Source organism: Odocoileus virginianus, chromosome 5 (assembly GCF_023699985.2).
Source record: "Odocoileus virginianus isolate 20LAN1187 ecotype Illinois chromosome 5, Ovbor_1.2, whole genome shotgun sequence".
Lineage (NCBI taxonomy): Eukaryota > Metazoa > Chordata > Mammalia > Artiodactyla > Cervidae > Odocoileus > Odocoileus virginianus.
The window spans coordinates 17,401,813-17,426,120 of NC_069678.1; the positions used below are offsets into that span (position 1 = coordinate 17,401,813).

Below are 24,308 nucleotides of genomic sequence, written 5' to 3' on the forward strand. Positions count from 1 at the left end.
AGAGTCGGACATGACTGAGCGACTGAACTGAACTGAATTTAAAATAATTATTGAAGGAAAGATACCTGTTTTGATGGAGCAGCTACATGCAGTAAGGAGGAATGTGAGAGTGTCCAGGAAACAAATGACAAGCCACAAAACTCTCATAAAAATCTACTTTATTTCGTGTGAGAAACAAAATACAAGAACAATCTTTGGAAAGAATAAATCAACAAAAAAGTGATATGTATTTCTGGGAAAACAAAGAGTTTCTTCTCAGACTTTTAAGTTTCTGGGCATAGAAAGGCTATATCTGCCTAGGAGTTTAAATGCCCAAGGAAAATGGAGATGGCTAAGAGTTTGCTATGACTGAGTAAAAGATGCTATCTTATTTATTACATCTCATTCCTTTCTAACAAAAAATACACATGGGGTGGAAAGGGAAAGGATAAATATTGAAGGAATTTACTATTTAAATGTTCATCACAAATGTTCTTTGAAAGATCTATGCTGGGAAGGCAAGGCTAACTGTGACCACAACTATAAGTTACCTTGAGAAGATGAGAGGTTCTCAGAGGCAAAAAGGAAAAATCAGGTTTAGACACTTTGATTAGCCATACAAGAAGAGAAAAGGACATTAGATTTTAGGGGAGGGAGAACTAAACACCAATATGAAGAGTACTTAAGGAAGAAGGAGCTAGAAGAATATAAAGACTGAGTCTCTGCGGGAAAACATGATGTTTGATGTTACACACAGAAAGGGGCCTTAGCGAAACTGCAGAGGGCTGATCCTCAAACCAATCACATCTTTGCCAATCTCTGTCACCTGTGGAAGAAGAAGAAAAAATTAGGGATTTTTGAGGGTGAGAAGCCTAGGGAGTCTACTCCCTGCACTCCTAGTGAGCACAGCAGAGTGCTTTGTTATTGTTACTGATTGGTAAGGAGTGGTGGGGAGAAGTTCTACCTTTCTCCAATGTCATTGCCTTAAGGTGTGAGGTGGCAATATAGGAAACAAAAGGATCAATATGCCTTCTTTCCCCTTCCCTCTACTCTAGATTCATTTCTCAAGGACAGTACTTACTGTAGTGACCTTGCAGATCTGACCCTTAAACTCAGGGGAATAGCAGGCCCCACTGAGTGGACATTTCTCCACTGGCTTTCCACGGTAGATGGGCCGATAAGATGCAGCACAGATGTCGAAAGGGTTGTGCATGTCATAATTGAGCTGATAGGCATCTGTGGGGTTTTTCTCACAGGCAGACAGGATTTTGCGGGTCTAAAGGAGGGAAGGAATGTTTTATTTAAAAGGACTGAAAACTGCACACCACAACTCAAATGACCTCAACACCATGGTTTAGTAGTTTCTTTGATGTAAGATGCAATTGTACTGACTGAATACAGAATATATCCTCTGCACAGGTCATATGAAGGAATAATAACTGACATTCCTATTCTATCAGGGTTTTTCCTTTTCTATTCCAAAGTGGCCCTATGGAACTAGACCCATAGTGAAGTGAAGTAAAAGTCGCTCAGTTGTGTCTGACTCTTTGCGACCCCATGGACTATACAGTCCATGGAATTCTCCAGGCCAGATACTGGAGTGGGTAGCCTTTCCCTTCTCCAGGGGATCTTCCCAACCTAGCGATTGAACCCAGGTCTCCCGAATTGCAGGTGGATTCTTTTACCAGCTGAGCCACAGGGGAAGGCCAACTAGACCCATACTTCTCCACTAAGTCTGAGAATTCTCAGGGTTAGCCATGAAAGGGTTAAAACTGGCTTTCACTGACCAAATAGAAAAGCTTTCAGAAAACACAAGTAATGGGACATGTATATATATGGAGGCAACTGGTGTTGGTAAGGAGAAACCTAGAAATGAAAGACAGTTCAGGGCTGATTTTCAGCTACAGAGGAGCTATTCGATGTCACAGGTCACACTCTCACAGTGGAGCCATGTCTGAGTAAGGTATTTGTTTAGTTTCCAGGAATAAAGGGGGTCCTCATGCCATACAGAGGTCCTCATCCTCTGTATGTAAACAGAGGATGGCATCTTGTTGGCTCTTTTGTATAATGCTGTAATATAGCACTTTGTTTCTGAGACAAGAATATTAGTCTTCGACCCCCTCCATGTAAGAGGAGATCTAGTTCTTCTACGCTCATTGAAGGAGTTCCCATATACCTGTTGAGCCACCTCCGGCTTGGGCCCGAGTTCCAACAGGCGCCGGGCAAAGGTGGCAGCAGTCTTAAAGTTCTTGAGCTTGAAGAAGAGGTTGAGGGCTGTACGCAACACCAGGATCATGTGCACTGGCTGCAGGTTTGAGTGGGTGAAATAGGCTGCCATCTGGTGGACAGAAGGAGGAACATATGTCAGGCTGACGCTAAAGCTAGGATAGATCATTTATAAGTTGTCACACGTGCATTAAAAACAAAACACAACAACCAAATAAAAACCCAACTGGCTATAAAACAGAGAAAGCTTCTGCCTCCTAATTATAGAGAGCTTATGGGATGAGGAAGAAGGGTGGAGAAACATTCTACTGTCACAGAAACAGGCCCAAACTTCTCTTACTTCCCATACTGAGACCTAAAGAATTCAGATTCCATAGAGGCGTCCCAGGTGGCACTAGCGGTAAAGAACCCACCTGCCAGGGCAGGAGAGGTAAGAGACCCTGGTTCAATCGTTGGGTGGGACGATCCCCTGGAGAGAGAAATGGCAACCCACTCCAGTATTCTTGTCTGGAGAATCCCATGGACAGAGCCTGGCGGGCTACAGTCCAGAGGGTCGCAAGGAGTCGGACATGACTGAAGTGACTTGCTATTCATACATTCAGAGGGTAAAAGGGAGGATGCCTCTGTACTGCTCAGAGGTCTTACCTCACAGATGCGCTTCTGCTGTTCTAGAGTTTCTTTGGGCAGTTTCTTCCTTTCTATCTCCATGGACAAACCCACAATGTACTCACGGCAAATGGTGATAAGCTGCTGAGCCTGGAGAGAGGGGACAAAAGGCCACGGTACAGATGCAAGACTAGGGGGGTGCCCAGCACTCTGACAAGCAGCTAGACGGCTCTCACCTCTGCAATCTCCTGTTTATTGTCCACCACAAGCAGAGGCACACTGAGTAAGATGGAACGGAACTTTTCCACAGCCTCCTCAAACTTGCCAACGGTGGTGAGCTGGTAGCACAGCTGCAGCCGCTGGATGAGGTCATTAAGCTTCAGGCCCACGGCTGGGACACCGTTCTTCGGCCCTGCATCCTTCCTGAAAGAGAAAAGTGGAGGACAGGGCGATCAGGAGCCCACCTCAACCTAACTTCTTCTGGAAACAGGAGCACAACAGCCTGCAGTGAAAAAAGCCAGGGATAAGTGGCAAGCCAAAGATCTTTTCCTACTAGGAAACGTCAGCTCTGGGACAATGCTGATATTCCCTGAGGCTAACATCTGAAATATCTACCACAAGCTGGAACAGAGAGAAGCAAGGGCCCTTACCAATTGCGATTAGGATAGCCATACATGGAGGGCAGGCAGGGCAGAGCCTGATAGGTGGTACGGCCTCGGGCATAGGTCTGCAGGAACAGTTGCTTATAGGGGCCAAACTGGGTTACCCCTACCTGGTCGTGAAGGAGCTGGAATACAAGAGGAAGGAAACATAAAGATCTGAGCTCTGCTACTTAAAAACTAGTTGACCCTGGGCAAGATATTTAAGTTCTCTCTACTTGGTTCCTCATCAATAAATTATATTTAATTATGATCTACTTCATTTAATAATACCCATAAAGCATTCATGATAGTGACTGGCAAACAGTCAACATTAAATGTTAGTGGTTGCTGCAGCTGCTGGTACTGTTATTGCTACCATAGCACATGGCTTAGTGTTCAAAACATACACCTGTTCATGAAGGGGTGAAGTGGTGCTGACTTCACTGATGTGAGCCAGAAAGCAGGCTATAAACCAGTGGAAAGTGGCTAGAAGAATCCACTTTAAGAGATTACTAAGCCGTAGTGAAAGCAGATAAGAGGAACACCAAGGGTTCCCATGATACGTATACACCTCTGCCCCTGTGGGTATAATTTCCATCTGGTTAGGATGAGTCAGCCATCCCCCTGGGACCCCAGGCACATTCAGTGAAAGCCAAGGTAACTTTAAGACTCACTCGCATGGCTGTTTCAAAAGAGCCGGCCAGGATGTGATCAACTGGAAGCTGAGAGTTATTACACCAGATCTAACAAGGAACAGAAAATCCAAGAAAGTGAAATTTTGTTCTTTCTCTCCCCAACAATCCTACCCTGTGTCTGTAACAGAAGAGTGTCAGTGTTCTTTACACACGTAATCAAGCATTGCCACCTCAGAAACACTTACCCCTGCAGGGCTGTATTTCTCTGCTTACCTGAGTTGGGCTGGTTCCCTTGGTTGGGGGCACAAAGAACCCATCCTCAGCCCCACCAGCTGCCCCGGGGGGAATATCCTAGGGAAAAAAAGAAATGAGTCAGTTTTTAAGCCGTTCAAGCTATTTGTCCTCATCAGTTCAGTTGAGTCGTGCAGTCACGTTTGACTCTGCGACCGCATGGACTGCAGCATGCCAGGCCTCCCTGTCCATCACCACCTCCCGGAGTTCACTCAAACTCATGTCCATTGAATCAGTGATGCCATCCAGCCATCTCATCCTCTGTCGTCCCCTTCTCCTCCCACCTTCAATCTTTCCCAGCATCAGGGTCTTTTACAATGAGCCAGCTCTTTGCATCAGGTGGCCAGAGTATTGGCATTTCAGCTTCAGCATCAGTCATTCCAATGAATATTCAGGACCGATTTCCTTTAGAATGGACTGGCTGGATCTCCTTGCAGTCCAAGGGACTCTCAAGAGTCTTCTCCAACACCACAGTTCAAAAGCATCAATTCTTCAATTGATGCTTCAAAAGCATCAATTTGTCCTGATAAAGCTAAACAAAACTCTATCTTATTCCCAGCCTCTGCTGGTGAGGGGTGGTGATTGTGGAAGAAGATTCTCACAATAGTAGAAATTTCAGTAGTTGTAACAAAAGCTATATTCCAAAAGCTCCAATTCAGACAAAAAAGCTTGCTGCCTTTTCATAAGCTGCCACTGCACAACCCTAGTTATGCTCTTCCAGCTTTCAAATGGGAGATAAAGAGCAGACTAGGAGGAGCGAGATCTTCCTTTTGGGGTCCTTAGGACAGGGGTTGGGGGGTGACAAGGCTGCTGGCCTCCACAGGGGGAAATGAAGAGAACCATACAAGGGTGAGAATTCCACCTACCAGCTCAGGAGGGAGCTCCAGATCTTCTTCCACGTCCCAGCCACCTCCTTCTTCTTGTCCCTTGCCAAGAGCATCATCCCCCAAACCTTCTGTGGCCTCCACAAACCCATCTGTAAGGAAAATCCAGGCACAAAATAGATTTGCAACATGACAATTTTAGCCAAAGGCAAGAAAAATGTTGGGATCCCATGGTCCAGCACTGTGCAGAATTGCGCCACAATCCAGTCCCACTCCAAGAAGCCCATCTGCCCAGAACAGCCCGAGATGAGCATCTTACCTTCATCCAGCTGCAGCTCGGCATCCTCTCCCCAGCCCTCAGTACCAACAGTGTCAATGTCAATGTCAGCAGCCAGCGCGCCTCCCTTCCCTACAGCGGGAAGGAACAGAAAGGAGCTGGTTACAGTCGGTGAACTGAGATACGGCCTCCTCTGCAGGCAAGATGTATCCTTACAGAAGGAGGTGCCAATGCTTTGTCTACTTACTGTTTTTGTTTATTATTTGTTTTTGTGGTATCTATGTTATGCTAACTTGCAGGTTAGCACAGGTTTCACAGAACGAAGGAATAGAAGAGAGATGAAAACAACTGACCTTCCTGCTACCAAAAACTGCCTCTTAAATAATCTTTTACTAACCAGCCTACGGTACCAATTCTTGGCATTTCTTGCTGAGATCTTTGGTAAATTAGCACCACTACTGTGTATACATGTAATAACATGTATACACAGTACATGTGTATACACAATACATGGAACAACAGACTGGTTCCAAATAGGAAAAGGAGTACGTCAAGGCTGTATATTGTCACCCTGCTTATTTAACTTATATGCACAGTACATCATGAGAAACGCTGGGCTGGAGGAAGCACCAGCTGGAATCAAGATTGCCAGGAGAAATATCAATAACCTCAGATATGCAGATAACACCACCCTTACGGCAGAAAGTGAAGAACTAAAGAGCCTCTTGATGAAAGTGAAAGAAGAGAGTAAAGAAGTTGGCTTAAAACTCAACATTCAGAAAACTAAGATCATGGCATCTGGTCCCATCACTTCATGGCAAATAGATGGGGAAACAGTGGAAACAGTGGCTGACTTTATTTTTCTGGGCTCCAAAATCACTGCAGATGGTGACTGCAGCCATGAAGTTAAAAGACACTTACTCCTTGGAAGGAAAGTTATGACCAAACTAGACACCATATTAAAAAGCAGAGACATTACTTTGCCAACAAAGGTCCATCTAGTCAAGGCTATGGTTTTTCCAGTGGTCATGTATGGGTGTGAGAGTTGGACTATAAAGAAAGCTGAGTGCAGAAGAATTGATGCTTTTGAACTGTGGTGTTGGAGAAGACTCTTGAGAGTCCCTTGGAGACTCAAGAAGATCCAACCAGTCCATCCTAAAGGAGATCAGTCCTGGGTGTTCACTGGAAGGACTGATGCTGAAGCTGAAACTCCAATACTTTGGCCACCTCATGCAAAGAGCTGACTCATTGGAAAAGACCCTGCTGCTGGGAGGGATTGGGGGCAGGAAGAGAAGGGGACGACAGAAGATGAGATGGTTGGATGGCATCACCGACTCAATGGATATGGGTTTGGGTGGACTCCGGGAGTTGGTGATGGGCAGGGAGGCCTGGCGTGCCGTGGTTCATGGGGTCTCAAAGAGTCGGACACGACTGAGTGAGTGAACTGAAATGAACTGAACTGAACTGACTGTGTATACAGGGCATGAGGACGAAGGTTAGAGAGGAGGATGTGAAGGAAAGAGCAGCACTGGGCACAAAATGCCCAAGGTCTATTTAGATAGGCTCTTAGTTGCCAAGAAACTCAGAATAAACAAATCAGTAGACTTTTCCAAGAAAACAGTGTAAAGGTAAGAGTGGCAGTGGGTATACTCACAGGACAGAATCGAGGTAGCTGAGGTTTGTATCTTAAGATTGTATATCATGAATGATAAATAAAACACAGAATGGAGAGTATGACTACATATATGGTAAAACCTAAGAAAATACACCAAAAGTTAACAGTGGTTGTTAGAAGCATGAACTAAGAGACCTCTTTCCCTCCTAGTTTCTGAATTTTCATGATCTCAACATGCTTTTATTTCGTTTTTAAAAGACTGTACAATAACTCAGTGCTCCATGAGGCATCGCACAGAAAAAAGAACAGGTGGAAAGGACAGAATGGCTAAGGGTACTCTCTAGAACAGTTTCTCACAAAACAAGCACACGACAAAAACATTACGGACGAAGTGGACATTTACCCTTGCTGGCAATGGAGCCCTCAAAGAACCCTTTGGACACAGTCAGTAAGGGCCAGTTGGTATCCAACGGCATGATAGGTGCAGGTGGCTGAAGCAACTTGGCATTAGGGTCAATGTCTGGGATCTGGAAGGCAGATGAAGGTTAAAAGCAATCAGCTCTCAGGAACATTGTAGGGGAGGTTGTGGTGCTTCCTTTAATCTCAGTGGGAGTGACATTTGTAGGTTTAAATAGTCCCAAGATATCAGAGTTAATCCTGTAATCAGAGACACTTTACATAAAGACTCACTGTCTCCTTCTCTGGGTCAAATGTCTCCTTCAGGCTCTCAGCTTCTTCATCTAAGCCGTGGGTAGCAGCTGTGAGATAGGCCAGTGACTCTGTGAAGAAAATAGACTTTGTGGTAAAGGTACATTTCCAAGTGTACCCCCATCAGCGTCCTGATGTCAGCCTCCTGGTATTCAAGTCCTGCCATAATCCACTTCCCTTAAGTGTGGGCTGGATTTAATGACTCACTTCTAATGCACAGCAAGTGGGAGAAATGATGGGATGTCATTTCTGAAATTAGGATACAAAGATACGGCTTCATCTGAGGTGCCCCCACCTGCTCTAAGGGAAACCAGCTGCCATGCTGTGAACTGCCCTATGGAAAAGCCTACACAGCAGAAAACTGCCGTCTTAAGCAAATAGCCAGTGAGGACCCAAGGCTTGCCCACAGCCACACAGTGAACATGGGAGTGGATCCTCCTCCACTTGAGCCTTGAGAAGTCTACAGTCTTGGCCAACACCTTGACTGCAGCCTAATGAAAGATAGTGAACCTGAGGCACTCAGCTAAGTCCTATTGCAAACTGAGATAATCAGTGTTTATTGTTGTAACTATTGTTTTGGGTAACTAGCTATACAGCAATAAATAACTAAAACAGTTGCTTATCCTTAAGTTCTATCAGTATTAACAAGAACCTTGAGAACTCATTCCTTTCTCTTTCATATCCCACATCAGTCCCCTTCCACAAATTATGTTGATTCAACCTTTAAAATATATGCCAAATCTGACCATTGGTCAGCTGTTCACAGGTAGCACCTTGGTCCAAAACACATCTTTCACCTTTCTTATTCCCTAACGTATCTCAAGTGCTAGTGTAATGCTTGGTATATATAGTGGGTTCTCAAAAAATATCCCTTAAATATAAAATAAATTAATATATGAGTAAAACCCCCAGACTTGAAGTAAATAATAAAACTCTAATGGCATTCAACCAACTACATTTACTATAGTATCTGCTCCAGGACCTTTTAAAACCCACTTTCCCCATGATATTAGCTATTTTCCTACCAGTGTCTAGACAAGCTGTCTTTTCTGGCTGTCCCTCCATCTGGCTTTGAAGCAAGTCTTCTGAGCATGGTAGGAGCATGCGGTTTCTTCTAAAAAATGTGCAGTGAAGGAAACCCCCTCACCACTATACATGAATAACTTGCCATAAAGAAAGTACTTCCTAAGGCTGCCCCCCACCCCATGTGAGTGCTGAACACTTACTCTGCCCACAGTTCTTCAGGATCCGCACCCGCTCGGACACATCTCCCAGGTACAGGGCATTCTGATAATGGCCACTCATGTCCTTTCGGATCTCAGCTGCACCAAGACAATAAGAGGCACTAAGTTAGGTCTTCTCTCTCAAGTTCTCTCTTGCCTCTATTTGCCGTCTTCCTCCCCACAAGGCTCCCTCTTCCCATCCTTAGTTTCTGGGGTCTCACCAATCTTCATCATCTTGCGAAGTTTCTCTAGGTTGCCAGTGATAAGGTACAAGAAGGAGAGTTTGTCAAAGTTTTTGGTGCGCTGATAACACATTTCCACAATCTGGTGGTTCCCCTGTAGTAAGGCCACCTCTCCCAGCTTTTCCCAGCAGTTCTTGTCATCCAGTGCTTTGGCTGCTTCCAGAGCAATCTAAAGAATCCCCAGGATTAGAGTTAAGAAGTTGGAGGTTATTATGACTGAAAACCAGGGTCTGCAGTCAAAATGTCCATCTCTAAATAAATCTCCCAAGCAACTCTTTATACTTCCGCCTAGCTTTCCTTTCAGTAATTCTACTGAAAAGTCAATCAACAAATAGGATCCCTTAGGATCCATGGATGGAAGTATTACATCACATTATCCTCCTCCTCAGAAATTTACAACAAAATCATCTAGCAGTTGCTGATTCCATACAGTCAATTCTTGCTTAGCTATCATATTTCCTATCTGCCAGGTCTAAAGAACCATGTGGCTCCTCAGAAGAAGTAATGGAAGAACGAAGTTCAGAACTATTTCTGCCCATTTAAAAATAATATTTACAGACTCTAAGCCTCAACATTTAGTAAATGTTCCTTCATCCAAGCAGCCAATCAGCATATCAATGTCAAGGAAACAATGAGATTTTTCAAATTCTATGCTATCATGGTTCCGTTGTAAAAGTTATTGAATTCAGACTAACTCAGAATGACAACAGTAGAAATGCTGTGGCAGAAGCAAAAATGGGTAAATAAGCAACAGGAAGATGGCTCAACAACTTAAAAAATCCTGAAATTCATTACATTGACTGAAGAAGCAAGTCCAGAATAATGTCTTCCCAAGGCCACCGTAACCCCTTCACCTCCTCTAAACAATATGGGGCTTATAACCCTACTTCTCTCACCTCAATGTTTCCACACTCCAGTGCCAGACTAAAGCGAGTTTTTTCATCCTTGACAAAATGCAGTGCCACTTCAGGATATCCCTTCTTCTGAAGATAAGCAATGATAGACTGGCCTACAAGTTTGGCATTCCTCACCATGTGTAGCACCTAGACATTTGGGGTGGGGTAGGCAGGAAAGAGAGATCATTTACAGGAAAAAAGGAGCACTGCCCCTCTCAAAACTCCTAATATGTTCCCTCATTTCATACCTCGTCATACTTTCTGTTGATCAGGGCCAGTTTGAACTTGAACTCAGTGGGATCAATGGTGAGCACGCGAGGACGACACTCCCTGTCCAGGCAGTATACATTGTTGCCCTTCACCCGCGTGACATATATGGGTAAATCCAGAGTTCGGATGATCCCATAGTCCCTAGAGTAAGAGTTAAAGAGCACAATTTTCAACAAATACATGGGTAATCCAGCCTATAAAGTAAGACAAGTCTCGGACCTAGTCTTTTATCTTATTACCCCTTTCTCAAGTGCCATTTGAACAATGGTATAGATGCAAAGTCAGTCAAAAAAGAGCAGAACTAAATGCCAGACTTACTTTTATTTTATTCTCTTGTGTGAAGTGGGAAAAGGTGGGGCAGATGATTTCTCTTTATAAGTTAATACTCTAGAATCTAAGAGACACAGCTATCAGAACTATCAGAACCAGACCTGAAAGTTAAAAATCCTAAGTTCTGATATATAATCACTAGACCACTGCTGCTACTGCTTAGCCACTTCAGTTGTGTCCAACTCTGTGATGCTAGGGACTGTAGCCTGTCAGACTCCTCTGTCCATGGGATTCTCCAGGGAAGAGTACTGGATTGGGTTGACATGCCCTCTGTCCATGGGATTCTCCAGGGAAGAGTACTGGATTGGGTTGACATGCCCTCCTCCAGGGTATCTTCCAGACCCAGGGATTGAACCCGGGTCTCCTGCACTGCAGGCAGATTCTTTTACTGCTGAGTCACCAGGGAAGCCCCACTAGACCACTATGAACAGTTAAATCCTTCCTTATAAGCTGTAAGTGAAAGTAGAAGACAGGTACATGTGAAGACTTCTGACATACAAAGAAATGATGCAAAGCATGTAATGTTTTAAACTAAATGAAAATTAAAAGTTTATAAATGAAAACTTATGACTACAGCTAACACAATACTTGAAGTATAATTTATAGTGTTAAGTACACATACATTAGAAGAATACTCAAAAATTAATGAGCTCTATATGTTTAATATTAGGAAAAAGACTAAAAATTAATAAGTATCCATCTCAAAAATTTTACTGTTCTTTTAAAAGTTAAAACAAAGAAAATACTTGGAAAAAAAATAAAGCCAATAGTAGAAATTAAGAAATAGAAAACAAAAATACAATAGAGAAGTTCAAATTATTTGAAAATAGCCTAACAACTAAAAATAAAGTGGAAAAGATTTGTGGACCTACTATGGCAATTCACTCCAATATTCTTGCCTGGAGAATTCCATGGACAGAGGAGCCTGGGGGCTATAGCCCCCAGAGTCACAAACAGTCAGACACAATTGAGAGACTAACACTTTCACTTTCTTTTACCAGATGTAAAGACTTACAAAACTATAATACTCAAGACAGTACAGAATTCAATCGCAGATAGACAAAAGACCACAAGAAAACAGATCTCTGCATTTCTGCAAACATGATTCGTGTATCACAAAGATGGCTCTGCATAACTATGGGGAAAAGTTGGTATTTTTCATACGTGATGTTGGTACAAAACTGAGTGTCCTTATGAAAAAGTAAAGCTGAACCCACTACACCTTACGCCATATACAAAAATCAACTCCAGGTAGATTATAGACCTAGATGCAAAAGGCAAAACTATAAAGTTGTCACAGGAAAAGGTAAAAGAATGTTCTTATGATCTTGGAGTCAATAAAGATTTCTTAAATAGGACACAAAACTTGATATCCATAAACGATTAGATGCATAAACTCAACTACATTAAGAACTTCTGTTCATTAAAGGACCTCAAAAGAATCAAAAAATATGCAGCAGAATGGGAGGTGATACTAGTGTTTTCAATACACTGCCGTCACAAAGAAGTGATATTCAAATAAAGAATTCCTATAACAAAAGAACAAGGATACCTTATTTAAATGAAGGATAAAACCCTTGAACAAAAGTCATAGAAAAGGAAATACTGATGGATGGCTAAATAAAAAAAGCTGTCCAATCTCCTTGGGAATCAGATAATAGAAATGTAAAATTACAAAATACATCACATTATCTGCCAGTCAAAAATGAGTCTGACAAAGGCAAGTGCTGGCCAGGGTGACAAGCAAGGAAACTTTTATACAATGCTGGAGGGGCATGCAAATTGCTAAAACCACTCTTTCACATTATTGAGCAAATGTGAAGATAAGCATGTTCTATGACCCAGCAATTCTGCTCGAGAAAACACCCTAGAGCAACATATGTGCGTATGAACCAGAGCACATATAAGAATGTTTAAAAGAACATCGTTTTGGGGTACTCTTTCTGCTCCCTTCTGATGCCTATGTCAGAAGCTTTCTCTATCTCCTTTATACTTTAATAAAACTTTATTACACAAAAGCTCTGAGCGATCCAGCCTCGTCTCTGGCCCCGGATTGAATTCGTCTCCTCCGGAGGCCAAGAATCCCAGCGTCTTATCGTTCAGCAACAACCTTTCATCTTGGGGGCTCGTCCGGGATCCTTCAGGACAAGGTAAGGATGCTTGGAGCTCTAGTTCTTTGTTCTCTTAGCGAACACGTTTTCCGCTGTACTTTTCTAACTCTGCGGTGTGCTTGTGTGAATGAATGAAACGCCCTGAGTGAAGCAAGTGAGGAGCCCTGCTCTGTGGTTCCCGGCGACTTCATAAGGCTTATGGCAGAAACCTGGCGGGGGTTTATACTGATCTGCCAACGCCAAGAGGCAACCAATGTCTCCTTTGGGAACCGATCAGAAATGGGCAAAGCGTGTGGACCGAACTCTCCTTTCTCAGTCAAACTTTTCGGTCTCTTTGACCATTTCATAACTCCTTGGGAATTAGAAGTACTAACCTAATCTATTGGATCATAGAAAAAAAAAAGAACATCATTTCTAACAGCCAAAACCTAGAAACCGCCCAACTATCGGTCTAGCATAGAACTGATAAACTGTGCTATAGTCATATAACAGAGTATTATACAACAATGAAAATACATATATTAGAGCTATAACATGGATGAATCTTACAAACAATATATTGAGCAAAACAAGCAAAATATGAAATAATATATTCAGCATGATTTAATTAATATGAAGTTCAAAAGCAGGCAAAATTAAATCATTATTTTAATGATAAAATAATGGTGATAAAATTGCAAAGAAAAGCAAGAAAGAAATTAACATAAAAGTCAGAATAACATTCTTTGTGTGGTGAAGAGACAGGGTTGTGATCAATAGGGACCACACAGCAAAGGGAAATCATCTACTTCTTAACTTGGGTGGCAGTTACACAGATGTTCATTATATAACTGTTTGCTATTTCATATATTTATAATCTGTATAATTTTCTATATTTGTGTCATATTTCACACAATTTTAAACGAGCTGAAAAAAGAATATTTTGATGCCTCCAGCACATATATGCCAAACAATGCTTTTCCATAAAGACAGTTCAAGGAGGACTTCAGTATGTCTCTTGAGACAGGACAGTGATTTTAAGAAGCTACTCTCTCCCATTCTGTATTTCAGATAACTAACTTACCCAGTGGTGACAGCATATTTGATGTGGTTGCTTGTGGTATAGATAAATACCCCACTCTCATCCCAGGCCCCACTCTTGACACGAATGTTCTCATGAATGTTACACAGAGCCTCCAGTCTGCGGTTACAGATCACAATGGCTGTAAGAGGCATAGGACATGAGTACTCTGCTGGACAGGGTGAGCGAAGCAGGCTGGCAGGGATGGGGAGGGCGGGGCCAGTCTCTCAATCAGGGTGGATATAATGAAGACTTACCATGTTTGGCCAGTAGTGCTACATGGGACATGTCTGCTGACCAGATAACATATTTCACCTTGGAAATCTTTACAGATGCCAGAGTCCTGGGATTGAGAGAAGGGCAAACATGAGTGGGCCTGACTCCCTTGTCCAGGTTATGACTTACCTCCTTTTCACCTCCAAATTAATGTAAACCCTAATTTCTTTTTTTTTTTAGCATTTAATTAAATTTTTAACACCAAAAACATTTTGTAGCGGGGTATAGCTGATTAACAATGTTGTGACAGTTTCAAGTGAATAGCAAAGGGACTCAGCCATAGATAAATATGTATCCATTCTCCCCCTAATTCCCCCCCCCCCAATTTCTTAAAATAATACCAGATAAGCATTTTTGTATGACAGCTCTGTGACAAATATTTTGGCTCACACTGTACACTCCCACCTTCCTCAATCCCCTGACCCTCACTCCCACGTGTTATTAGGAGCTTGTGTATGTCTGTTTTCACCACTGCACACCGTAAGCGCCTTTAAATATAGGAACTATGCCATTCATCCCTGTGATCCTATTATTCTAAGTCCCAAGAGCAATCTTTGTTCAGATAAATGCTCTGAAAACAAACTAACAACCCCCTTGTAACGCTTGTATGTGTGTGTACAGGATGGAGGGTGATCACAGAGGGAAAAAAGTGGTGAGAAAGAGTCTTGGAACTACAGCACAAGAAGTGGCCAAGCCACAAGTCAAACTCACTTGGGGAAAAAAGCTCCCACTAAGGACTTCCACTCGCCCCCACAATAAACCTGTCTGCTTAGGGACATCTGACATGTTACCGCTTCTGCTGTACATCAAAGAGCGTGATGGATTCTGCATCTCGAAGCAGGAGGTTGCCTGTGCCAGCATAAAAAATCTCATCGCAGTTAGGCACCTGTACCTTTTTGGTGATCTCATTCTTCAGATTCTTGATCAGAAGCTGAAATGAGTATAAAAGGTGGGGTTAAGAGGAATACGTGTAAGATGACGACAGGTGACAATGTCCCTTAGCAATTATTCCTCAGCTTTGATAAACCAAGTATTTTGGTTTTTTTCCTGGCTGTGCAGGTCAATCACCACTATATGTAGACCACTCTAGCTAAGATACTCTTGATAGGGTCTTAAGAGCTTTTATTTTTTCTTCAATTGAAATATCCTGAGAAGTCTAACTAAAATCTGAATTCCTTAATCAACCAGAGAGAGAACACAGCACTTCTGGGGCTTAAATTTTTGTTAAATATTTTCTCGACAGAGCTTTGCTTAACTTTTTTAGAATCCATTACATTTTAAGTACCAGTGGATGTAGTAGGATAAGGCAGAGGTTCTACTCCTTATCCAGCTCACCTATTTGGGGCAGGGGGCGGGGCTGGGGGGACAGGCCCAAGCTGCATGGCTTGCGGGATCTTAGTACTCTGACCAGGGACTGAACTCTGGCCCCGGCAGTAAAAGCACCAAGTCCACCTCCAGGGACTTCCCAGCTCACCTATTTCAAATTTGGTGTTTTTTGGCTCCTGTGTTATCAAGAGTGAGTTTAGTTTGGTTCTTAAGCCCAGAGCCACAGTGATCCTCCACCCAATCAAATCAGTTTTAAGGCCTTTTTTCCCAAGGGGTATGGAGTAGAACTAAGGAGAAAGAGGACTTCCCTGGTGGTTCAGACAGTAAAGAATCTGCCTGCAGTACAGAAGACCTGGGTTCAATCCCTGGGTCGGGATGATCCCCTGGAGAAGGGAAAGGTTACCTACTCCTACTTCTTCTTGTCTGGAAGGCTGCAGTCCGTGGGGTGGCAAAGGGGACTAACACTTGGTTGTCTTTGTGGGGACACAACTAAAGGACTAACACTTTCACTTTTTTTAGGAGAAAGAAGCCAATACACAAGGAAAACAGCTGCCCAAGGGAGAATAAGAGAAAAATCATGCTCTTTATTTTGCAATACAAAGGTCACTGCCACCACACTCCCCAAATTAACTTCCCTTTTTAGTCTTAACTCACCGAATGCATCCGATCTAGGACAGCAAACCGATTTCGAGCAACCCAAACAGCTGTCAGGCCTGAGGACCGCTTCCCTTCAGGAGCTGAGAAGAACAAAACCAAAGGGCAGGAGCATGTGGTAAGCTACTGGCAGGTGACACAGGCAGGTGCCATGAAGCTGCCAGTCTTGCTGGCTGCCATGCTGGCTCTGCCAGTTCAGCTGCTTCCTAACTAATTCAGCCATAACCTGAGGCTATTGTCAGGGACTTTTCCCCACCAGTCCCCTCCAAACTCCAACCTCTACCCCTGCCAAGCCTCTTTTCTCTAGGCCAAGTGATTTGAGCCAACACCACATACTGGCAGAGAAGGACCACCCATCTTGGGAGACAGCACACTCCATCAAGCTAACGAGCAGGGCCTCTCTGGCCAAGCTGTGGCACAAAGCAAGCAGCCTGTGAGTATCTTGGACCTCCTATCTCAGCAAGCTAGAGGAGAGACACAGCTCTCTCTCCAGGACCCAGCTGCTCTGCTGCTTTAACATGCAAATACAGACCTCCTAGTAGAGCAGGGTGGGGCACAGAGTTCCTAACTAAATCCAGGCAGCTCTATGCTGGGCAGAATTTTTTTTTTCCATTTATTTTTATTAGTTGGAGGCTAATTACTTTACACTGGGCAGAATTTTGCACCAAGTTGTTGCTCCATTAATGTCAATCAATCATTCTTAATACCAGGAAGAAAGTTACAAAATGTTTCTCAGTTTCCAGGTATTTCACTGACTAACTGGAATTCTAAATAGGCACTCCACCCTCTGGGAAACTTCAAAGGGGATACACAGAAGGATGCAATAAATACTCTTATCTATTAGTATCAGCAGGACACTGGACAATACACACTGGCCAGCCTTGCCAGGCCACCCCTTGACAACCAGAGGTCTCAGGCAATTTTAACAAAATTAATTATTATCACAACCAAAAGTCCCATTTTCCAGGGGCTGGAGAACCACATTATTCAAGCTTTTGCTCTTTCTCTTCCTCTATGCTCCCTATCATCAGGCTGTATCTTTATTCCTTTAATAATTATCATCTCCCTCATAAAACGTAAAGGAGAAAATACAAGTGGTTATAAGAGAAAGCAAAAATATTTTAGACTCTACTAACTGTAAACAGATGGGGAAAGGAAGCAAGGGGATAGATAAGCAGGGACCGAATAAAAAAAAATTGGTCAAAAATGGCTCAACTGATTACTTTATAAGGGAGACTTTTGATTTATGGATACCAAAGACATATAGGTTTTCTCTCTTCTCACCATGACCACACTTACAGAAGTGGTCATATTAGCAGCAATAATGACATAGGAGCACCCACAATAGGGCAGAACTAGCAAAATATCTCTCAGATTCTGTTGATGGGGTCTAAAATATCATGAAAGTATGCTGTTAAGAGTAGGGACCTGAGGCGCAAGCCTCTGACCTACAAATCAACTGGAGGAAGTACACTAAAGGAAGCATAAACGAGACTCGAATCTATTCTGAGAATGTTTTGTCAGCAAGTGCTAATGGTAAGGACATTAACAAGGGATGGTGGTGATGGAAGAGGTAGGCAGGGTCTCAGCTGGATCCTGGGATCCCTGGTGGGGTGTGGGGCTGTTAACAGCCTCATCGTTTTGACATGCAGAAGGAAGCAAATCGGATCTGGATATGGATGGGAGAGCATAAATCCCTAGTCCCAGGATGAGACATTGCAAGATTGGAACCACATTTTTAAATAAATGAAACTACCAGGGTGAAAGTCATATCAGCTGACAATAAACTAGGATAACATGCTGTGCTGAAAGAGAAAATGGAGAGTGTCTAATAACCAAATTATAAAATATATATATCTAGCTGGAGTAATAAAATGGAGGAGGAACATGAATATTTCACACCATGGTCGCCTCTGATGCAATTGGCAGCAGCACCTGCCAACAGATATGAGTGATGTGGCCATGGCCTGGGGATGGAATGAAAAACTTGAAGAGAAGAGATGATTTGGGTGAGGATAGCTAAGAGCAGAGCTGGGTACACAAAGGGAATGCCTACCATCAGGATTCTGGGAGTCGGCATCCTTGGGGATGGTATACAAGTCATAGGTACTGTTTTCTAAATTGCTGGCTCTCTGTAGAGGAATGGGAGAAATTAAATTGTTAGTAGGAGTCCCCAAGATACCAGTTTACTCTGACATAGAAAACAGTATCATTACACAGATAGCAATCTCAAACTATACTCTTCACACCCTTCACTCAGAGGACATTTGGACGCTTCTACAGCTAAAAATTATAGGGCTCATTGCCAGAGGATTCAGCATTCACAGAAGTTTTCTTGCTGTTGTTGCTAAGTCATGTCCGACTTCGCAACTTTTCCTTTTATCTTCCAAAGACATAGATAGTTTCTGAATGAAAGCAAGGACTGCTCTCTATTCCACAAATTAACAGATTAAGAGACCAATATTCCAATGCCCCACCTGAGTAAACTCATCAACTTAGTCTGTTTGAAGGAAAAAAAAAAGACATTAAAGAAAACTGCCAGGAGGAAAATATGGGACAGTTAGATATTGAAAAAGGACTGGGATCAGAAACTAGAAGTCCTATTGGGAAAAAATAACTTTTCATTCTTCTAATTTGGCAACCAGGGCACTAAAATTAGAATGTTGTTTCTTTTTTAAAAAAATTGTATGGCAAGAAACGAGGCCCCAAGGTAACAATAATGAAAGGAATGCCTCTCAAAATCAGCTCTACTATTTTCACCCAAATAGAGAGATCAAGATAAGCATCTCCTTTGCATAGGATACAGTCCCCAACACTCTTTCAAATTACTTTTAGTGGTTTGGGTGATTTGACTTGATGCTCCATTAAGTTTAGAAGTTGTCAACCTTATGACAGACGTAAGTACACAAACCCTGAACATGAGAACTGAAATCTACCTGGTTTGAGCCTTGTTTACTATTTCAGCTCTCTCACAATGACCGTTAAAGAGATTCTAAGAAGCCATCAGGGCCACTCCAAGTGCGTGAGACACAGCCCTACAGGAATGAGGAAATGCTGGGGGCTTACTTACTGTGCACAGCAGAACTGCGTTTTCTGCTGGGTTGTACGACATGCTGAACACTGGAAACTTGGAGCCACTAGAGATGTGTACACCGAGAGAAGAGACATTTAGGAAAGATAATGGAAACAGAAAAAAAGGAGTTATCCCTGGACTTCCTTTTTATCTAATCTTTACACATATACTTATCACTTTTAAAATCAAGAATAAGAAATTAATGAATAATGCATCTATTTCTTCCTTCAAGACTTAGGGACGCCCCTATTTCAGCTTTGAGTGAAGCGTTTTTAAAAAGCTCACCTAGTACAAGTCTACTTATTCAACAGAAGGTATGGTGAGCATTCATTGTAGTGAGTGGGACTGGTGCTTCCTGGGTACAGATTCCTACACATAATTGCAGTGGACACCACACAGTAACATGATGTGATTTGCTTCAGGCTAGTCTCTCCTGTCCCTTGGAATATTAACATAAACCCATCTTTTTATTGTAGTAATGCTGGAGGGTGGCTGTCAAACCCTCATGCCAAGGCTTGCTACCATGAATGTTTCAGCATGCTAATACAGCTGGCTTTCCAAGAGGACAGCTCCTTTTCCCAGGCACCCGAGAGGTTATCGTATCTTCAGAGTTAAGAGTTTCCAGAGACATATATTCTGGTTTAGAGTTGTGTGCATTTTGCCAAAGAACAAAGAGAGAGTTACAGAAAAGAAATGCCAAATAAAGGCAAACAGGTCTGTCACCAAGTTGGGCTATTCTCAACCAGGAAGCTTTCTCCAGTTTTCAAGACACCTGCCAAACTGGCTGTATGATTTCCTTTCCTCAGGATCTCTAACATTCTTAATAGGGGCGCTCCCATTCGTCTCGTGACCTTGCCCAACATGCTTCTGGGGATTCTATCTGTGACAGGAGATGAGATCCAAAATGTTGTTAAAAGAACAAGAGTCCAGTTTGTAGGTAATGTATCATGGTAACAGATGAGACAATTTGGAGGGAAGAAATAAGTCTAATTTACCTCCGCAACTGCATCACAGCTACATCTTTGGAGCTGTTGAAATCCAGTTGACGTAAGAATCGGTCCTTGACATAATGGAGCATATTGCCATGAACAGCATAGGCTGGCCGTTCTCGTTCCAGTTTAAATACAATCATGCCACCATCATGGCCTGGGCCACAGGGAAAGGGAGGCAAGAATTAGCTGCAGGTAAGAAAGAAAACTGCAAACAGCAGATACATGAAGATAATGACTGTGTATGTATGTTACAAACAAAGTTAAGACATTTAAATGCAATCTTTATTTGTCTGAATTCCCACAATTCTTTGAATCTTTATTCAAGTGAACACCTGTAAATCCTTTCCCAATACTCACTCTATCATACTGGCACATTAGACAAATCCTCCTTTGTGTTCCCCTAACAGCTCTGTACAAACCTCCATCACAGCACTTATCTTGCACTGTCATTGTTTAGGTGTATCACCCCCACTATACCCTGAGCTCCCTGAAAGCATAAATTACAATAATTTCCATCATTCCCCAGTCACTATCATATAATGAACATAAAAGGTATGTGCTGAACAAATGGATATTGGTTTAAAAAGACTTCCTGATTCTGTTTTTTAAAAACGCTTCACTTTTCTCTACTAGCATTATCCATCCTTCAGAAAAACTTTCAATCTTTGTCCTCCAAGTGTGCACTCCACACATAAACCAGATCATGTCACTTCCCTACCCAATACCTTCCAATGGCTTTCCATTCATTCAGGATAAAATCTTAAGTTCTAATGGCCTACAAGGCAGAGTCCCCCCATCTTTGGTATTACCTTCTATCACCTCACCCATCACTAGCCACTCTGATGTTCACATGTTAAACATCTCTCACATCATGGTCTTTGTAGTTGCTGCTCCTATTGTCAGCGCATTTGTCATCCCTCTTCACTTCTCTGAAGCAGCAGTCCCACACTCTCCCCTCTCTATCCCACCTACTTTTGCTTAACTCTCCTTTAAAGCAGTTTTCACAATACAATGTTTCACATAGTCATTGTTTTATGGGTCTGTTTCCCTTCACTACAAATAAAAGTTCCACGGCCTCAGAGACAGCGCTCCCCAGGGACTGCCCCAGGCCCATTTCCAGCCCCAGCCAGCCCACCAAGACGGCCACTGGCCCACACCCCCAGGGACTACGCCTGCCCATGTGCACTCAGCTCCAGCCAGCCTGCCAAAGCTGCCAGGTGCAGTCTACACAGGAGATGCTCTCACACAAGGCCACTCTTTGAAGACCTGGAGAGGTAGCTGTTTTGCTTAAATCCACAGAAACAAATGGCAGAAGTCATTCAAAATGAAGAGACAAGATGTTTCAAACAAAACAACCCCCAGAAAAAAACCCTAATGAAAGAGGTAAGTGATTTACCTGATAAAAGAGTTCAAAGAAGCAATCATAATAATGCCCACCAAACTTGACAGAAGAACTCAGTGATAACTTCAACAAAGACTTAGAAAATATAAGAAAACCAATCAAAAGTGAAGAATACAATAACTGAAAAATTACACTAGAGGGAATCAACAAATTAGATGAAATAGAAGAACAGATATTCGATCTGTAAGACAGAATAGTGGAAATCAACCAATAGGAACAGCAAAAAAAATTTTTTTTAACTGAGGCGACTTAAGGGACTTCTGGGACAACATCAAACATACTAACTTCTGCATTATAGTATTCCCAAAGGAGAGAAAGGAACAGAAAATTTATTTGAATAATAATGACTGAAAACTTCCCAAACCTGTGGAAATAGATATCAAGGGCCAGGAAGCACAGAGATTCCCAAATAAGATTCCCAAAGATAGCTTCACCATGACATATTTTAATTAAAATGGCAAGAGTTAAAGATAAAGAGAGAATCTCAAAGACTGTAAGAGAAAAACAATCACATACAAGAAAAATCCTGTAAGACTATCAGCTGATTTTATAGGCCAGAAAGGAATGGCACGATACATTTAAAGTGCTGAAAGGAAAAGACTTATTACTTATCCAGTAAAGCTATCATTCAGAATTGGAGAGTTTCTCAGACAGGCAAAACCTTAACAGAATTCATCACAACAAAAGCAGCCTTACAAGAAATGTTAATGTCTCCTTTAAGCAGAAAAGGCCACAACTAGAAGTAAGAAAATACATGAAAGGAAAAAATCTCACTGGTAAAAGCAAACACATAGTAAAAGCAGTGGATCAACCACTTAAAAAGAAGGTTAAAGTCAGGGAGAACAGCTGACCCTTAAACAATATGGGTTTTAACTGCACTGGCTCACTTATATGCAGTTCTCTTTCACTAAATATGTATGATAATACTACATAATCCATGGTTGGTTGAACCTTCCAACATGGAACCACACATCCAGAGATTCAACTGTAAACTTCTATATACAGGTTTTAGATTGCACAGACGGTCAGTGCTCCTAACTTCCATGCTGTTAAAGGGCAGGTGTAGCACAATCAACTATAATAAACAGTTAAGGGAGGGACTTCCCTGTGTGGTCCAGTGGTTAAGAATCTGCCTTCCACTGCAGGGGATGTGAGTTCAATCCCTGGTTGGGGAGCTAAGATGCCACATGCAGGGTGTGAGATCTAAGCCCCCAAGCCACAACTACTGAACCTGAATATCACAAGTAGAGAGAAGCCTGCACACTGCAACGAAAGATCCTATGTGCTGCAACTAAGTCCCAACACAGCAATAAATAAATAAAAATTTTTAAAAAATAGTTAAGGAATACACAAAATAAAAATATGACATCAAAAACAAATGAGGTGTGTGTTAAAAATGGAGTGCTTTTAGAATCTCTTTGAACTTAAATGACTATCAGCTTAAAATAGACATATATATATACAGTTCAATATATATGAACCTTACGGTAACAACAAACAATGGACAGACAAAAAATAAAGAGAAAGAAATCCACACATACTAACACTAAAGGAATCCATCAAACTGCAAGGGAAGAAACCAAGAGAACAAGACAGAAACAAAGAACTACAAAAACAACCAGAAAAAAATTAATGTCAATAAGCACATGTCTTGCTGTGCTGTGCTAAGCTGCTTCAGTTGTGTCTGACTCTTTGCAATCCTATGGCCTATAGCCCTCTAGTCTCCTCCTCTGTCCAGGGCATTCTCCAGGCAAGAATACTGGAGTGGACTGCTATGCTCTCCTCCAATAAGCACATATGTATCAATAATTACTTTAAATGTAAATGGACTAAATGTGTCAACCAAAAGACTTAAGGTGACTGAATGGATTAAAAAAAATGAGATCTGTCTATATGCTGCCTACAAGAGACTCACTTCAGATTTAAAGACACACACAGACTGAAAGTGAAGGAATGGAAAAAGATACTTCATGCAAATGTAAAAGAAAATTGGGACATCTCTCATATTAGACAAAATAGATTTCAAAATATAGATCATATCAAAAGACAAAGGGCATTACATAATGATAAAGGGGTCAATCCAACAAGAGGATATAATATTTGGAAACATTTAACCACACAACACAGGAAAACCTAAATATGTAAAGCAAACATTAACAGAAATAAAGGGAGAAACTGACAATACAATAATAGTAGAGGACATTATATTCTACCAACACCAATGAACAGGTCATACAGACAGAAAATCAACAGGGAAACACTGATCTTAAATGACACATTAGACCAGACAGAATTAATACAGAACATTCCATCCAAAAGCAACAGAATACATTCTTTTCCATCCAGGAGTTGGTGATGGCCAGGGAAGCCTGGCATGCTGCAGTCCATGGGGTTGTAAAGAGTCGGACATGACTGAGCAACTGAACTGAACTGAACATTTTTTCAAGAGCACACTGAACATTCTCCAGGACAGATCACAAGCTAGGCCACAAAACAAGGCTCAATACATTTAAGAATGAAATAATTTCAAGTGACTTATTCAACCACAGAAGTATGAATCTAGAAATCAACTACAAGAAGAAATCTAGATAAAACACAAATACATAAGAGACTAAACTATAAGCTGCTGCTGCTAAGTCACTTCAGTCATG

General features: G+C 42.1%; 1 protein-coding gene across 2 annotated transcripts in view; it reads right to left on the bottom strand.

Moving 5' to 3' along the window:
* Positions 1–141: 141 nt before the first annotated feature.
* Positions 142–24,308, bottom strand: part of COPA (COPI coat complex subunit alpha) — a 42,930-nt gene continuing 18,763 nt past the window's right edge. Inside the window, exons 11-33 of one of the 2 annotated variants that reach the window (XM_020885009.2) lie at positions 20,259–20,409; positions 19,261–19,327; positions 18,247–18,322; positions 16,191–16,273; positions 15,002–15,141; positions 14,192–14,277; positions 13,938–14,076; positions 10,412–10,574; positions 10,164–10,310; positions 9,247–9,436; positions 9,029–9,124; positions 7,785–7,873; positions 7,498–7,621; positions 5,522–5,611; positions 5,245–5,354; positions 4,361–4,438; positions 4,127–4,195; positions 3,462–3,598; positions 3,048–3,234; positions 2,851–2,961; positions 2,156–2,317; positions 1,061–1,255; positions 142–805 (exon numbers count right to left, since the gene is read on the bottom strand). In XM_020885009.2, coding sequence (XP_020740668.1) covers positions 746–805; positions 1,061–1,255; positions 2,156–2,317; positions 2,851–2,961; positions 3,048–3,234; positions 3,462–3,598; positions 4,127–4,195; positions 4,361–4,438; positions 5,245–5,354; positions 5,522–5,611; positions 7,498–7,621; positions 7,785–7,873; positions 9,029–9,124; positions 9,247–9,436; positions 10,164–10,310; positions 10,412–10,574; positions 13,938–14,076; positions 14,192–14,277; positions 15,002–15,141; positions 16,191–16,273; positions 18,247–18,322; positions 19,261–19,327; positions 20,259–20,409 — 2,750 coding nt within the window. In that variant the 3' untranslated portion in view covers positions 142–745. Of the gene's footprint in view, positions 806–1,060; positions 1,256–2,155; positions 2,318–2,850; positions 2,962–3,047; positions 3,235–3,461; positions 3,599–4,126; positions 4,196–4,360; positions 4,439–5,244; positions 5,355–5,521; positions 5,612–7,497; positions 7,622–7,784; positions 7,874–9,028; positions 9,125–9,246; positions 9,437–10,163; positions 10,311–10,411; positions 10,575–13,937; positions 14,104–14,191; positions 14,278–15,001; positions 15,142–16,190; positions 16,274–18,246; positions 18,323–19,260; positions 19,328–20,258; positions 20,410–24,308 lie in introns of both variants that reach the window. The other variant, XM_020885001.2, reaches the window with a different exon arrangement.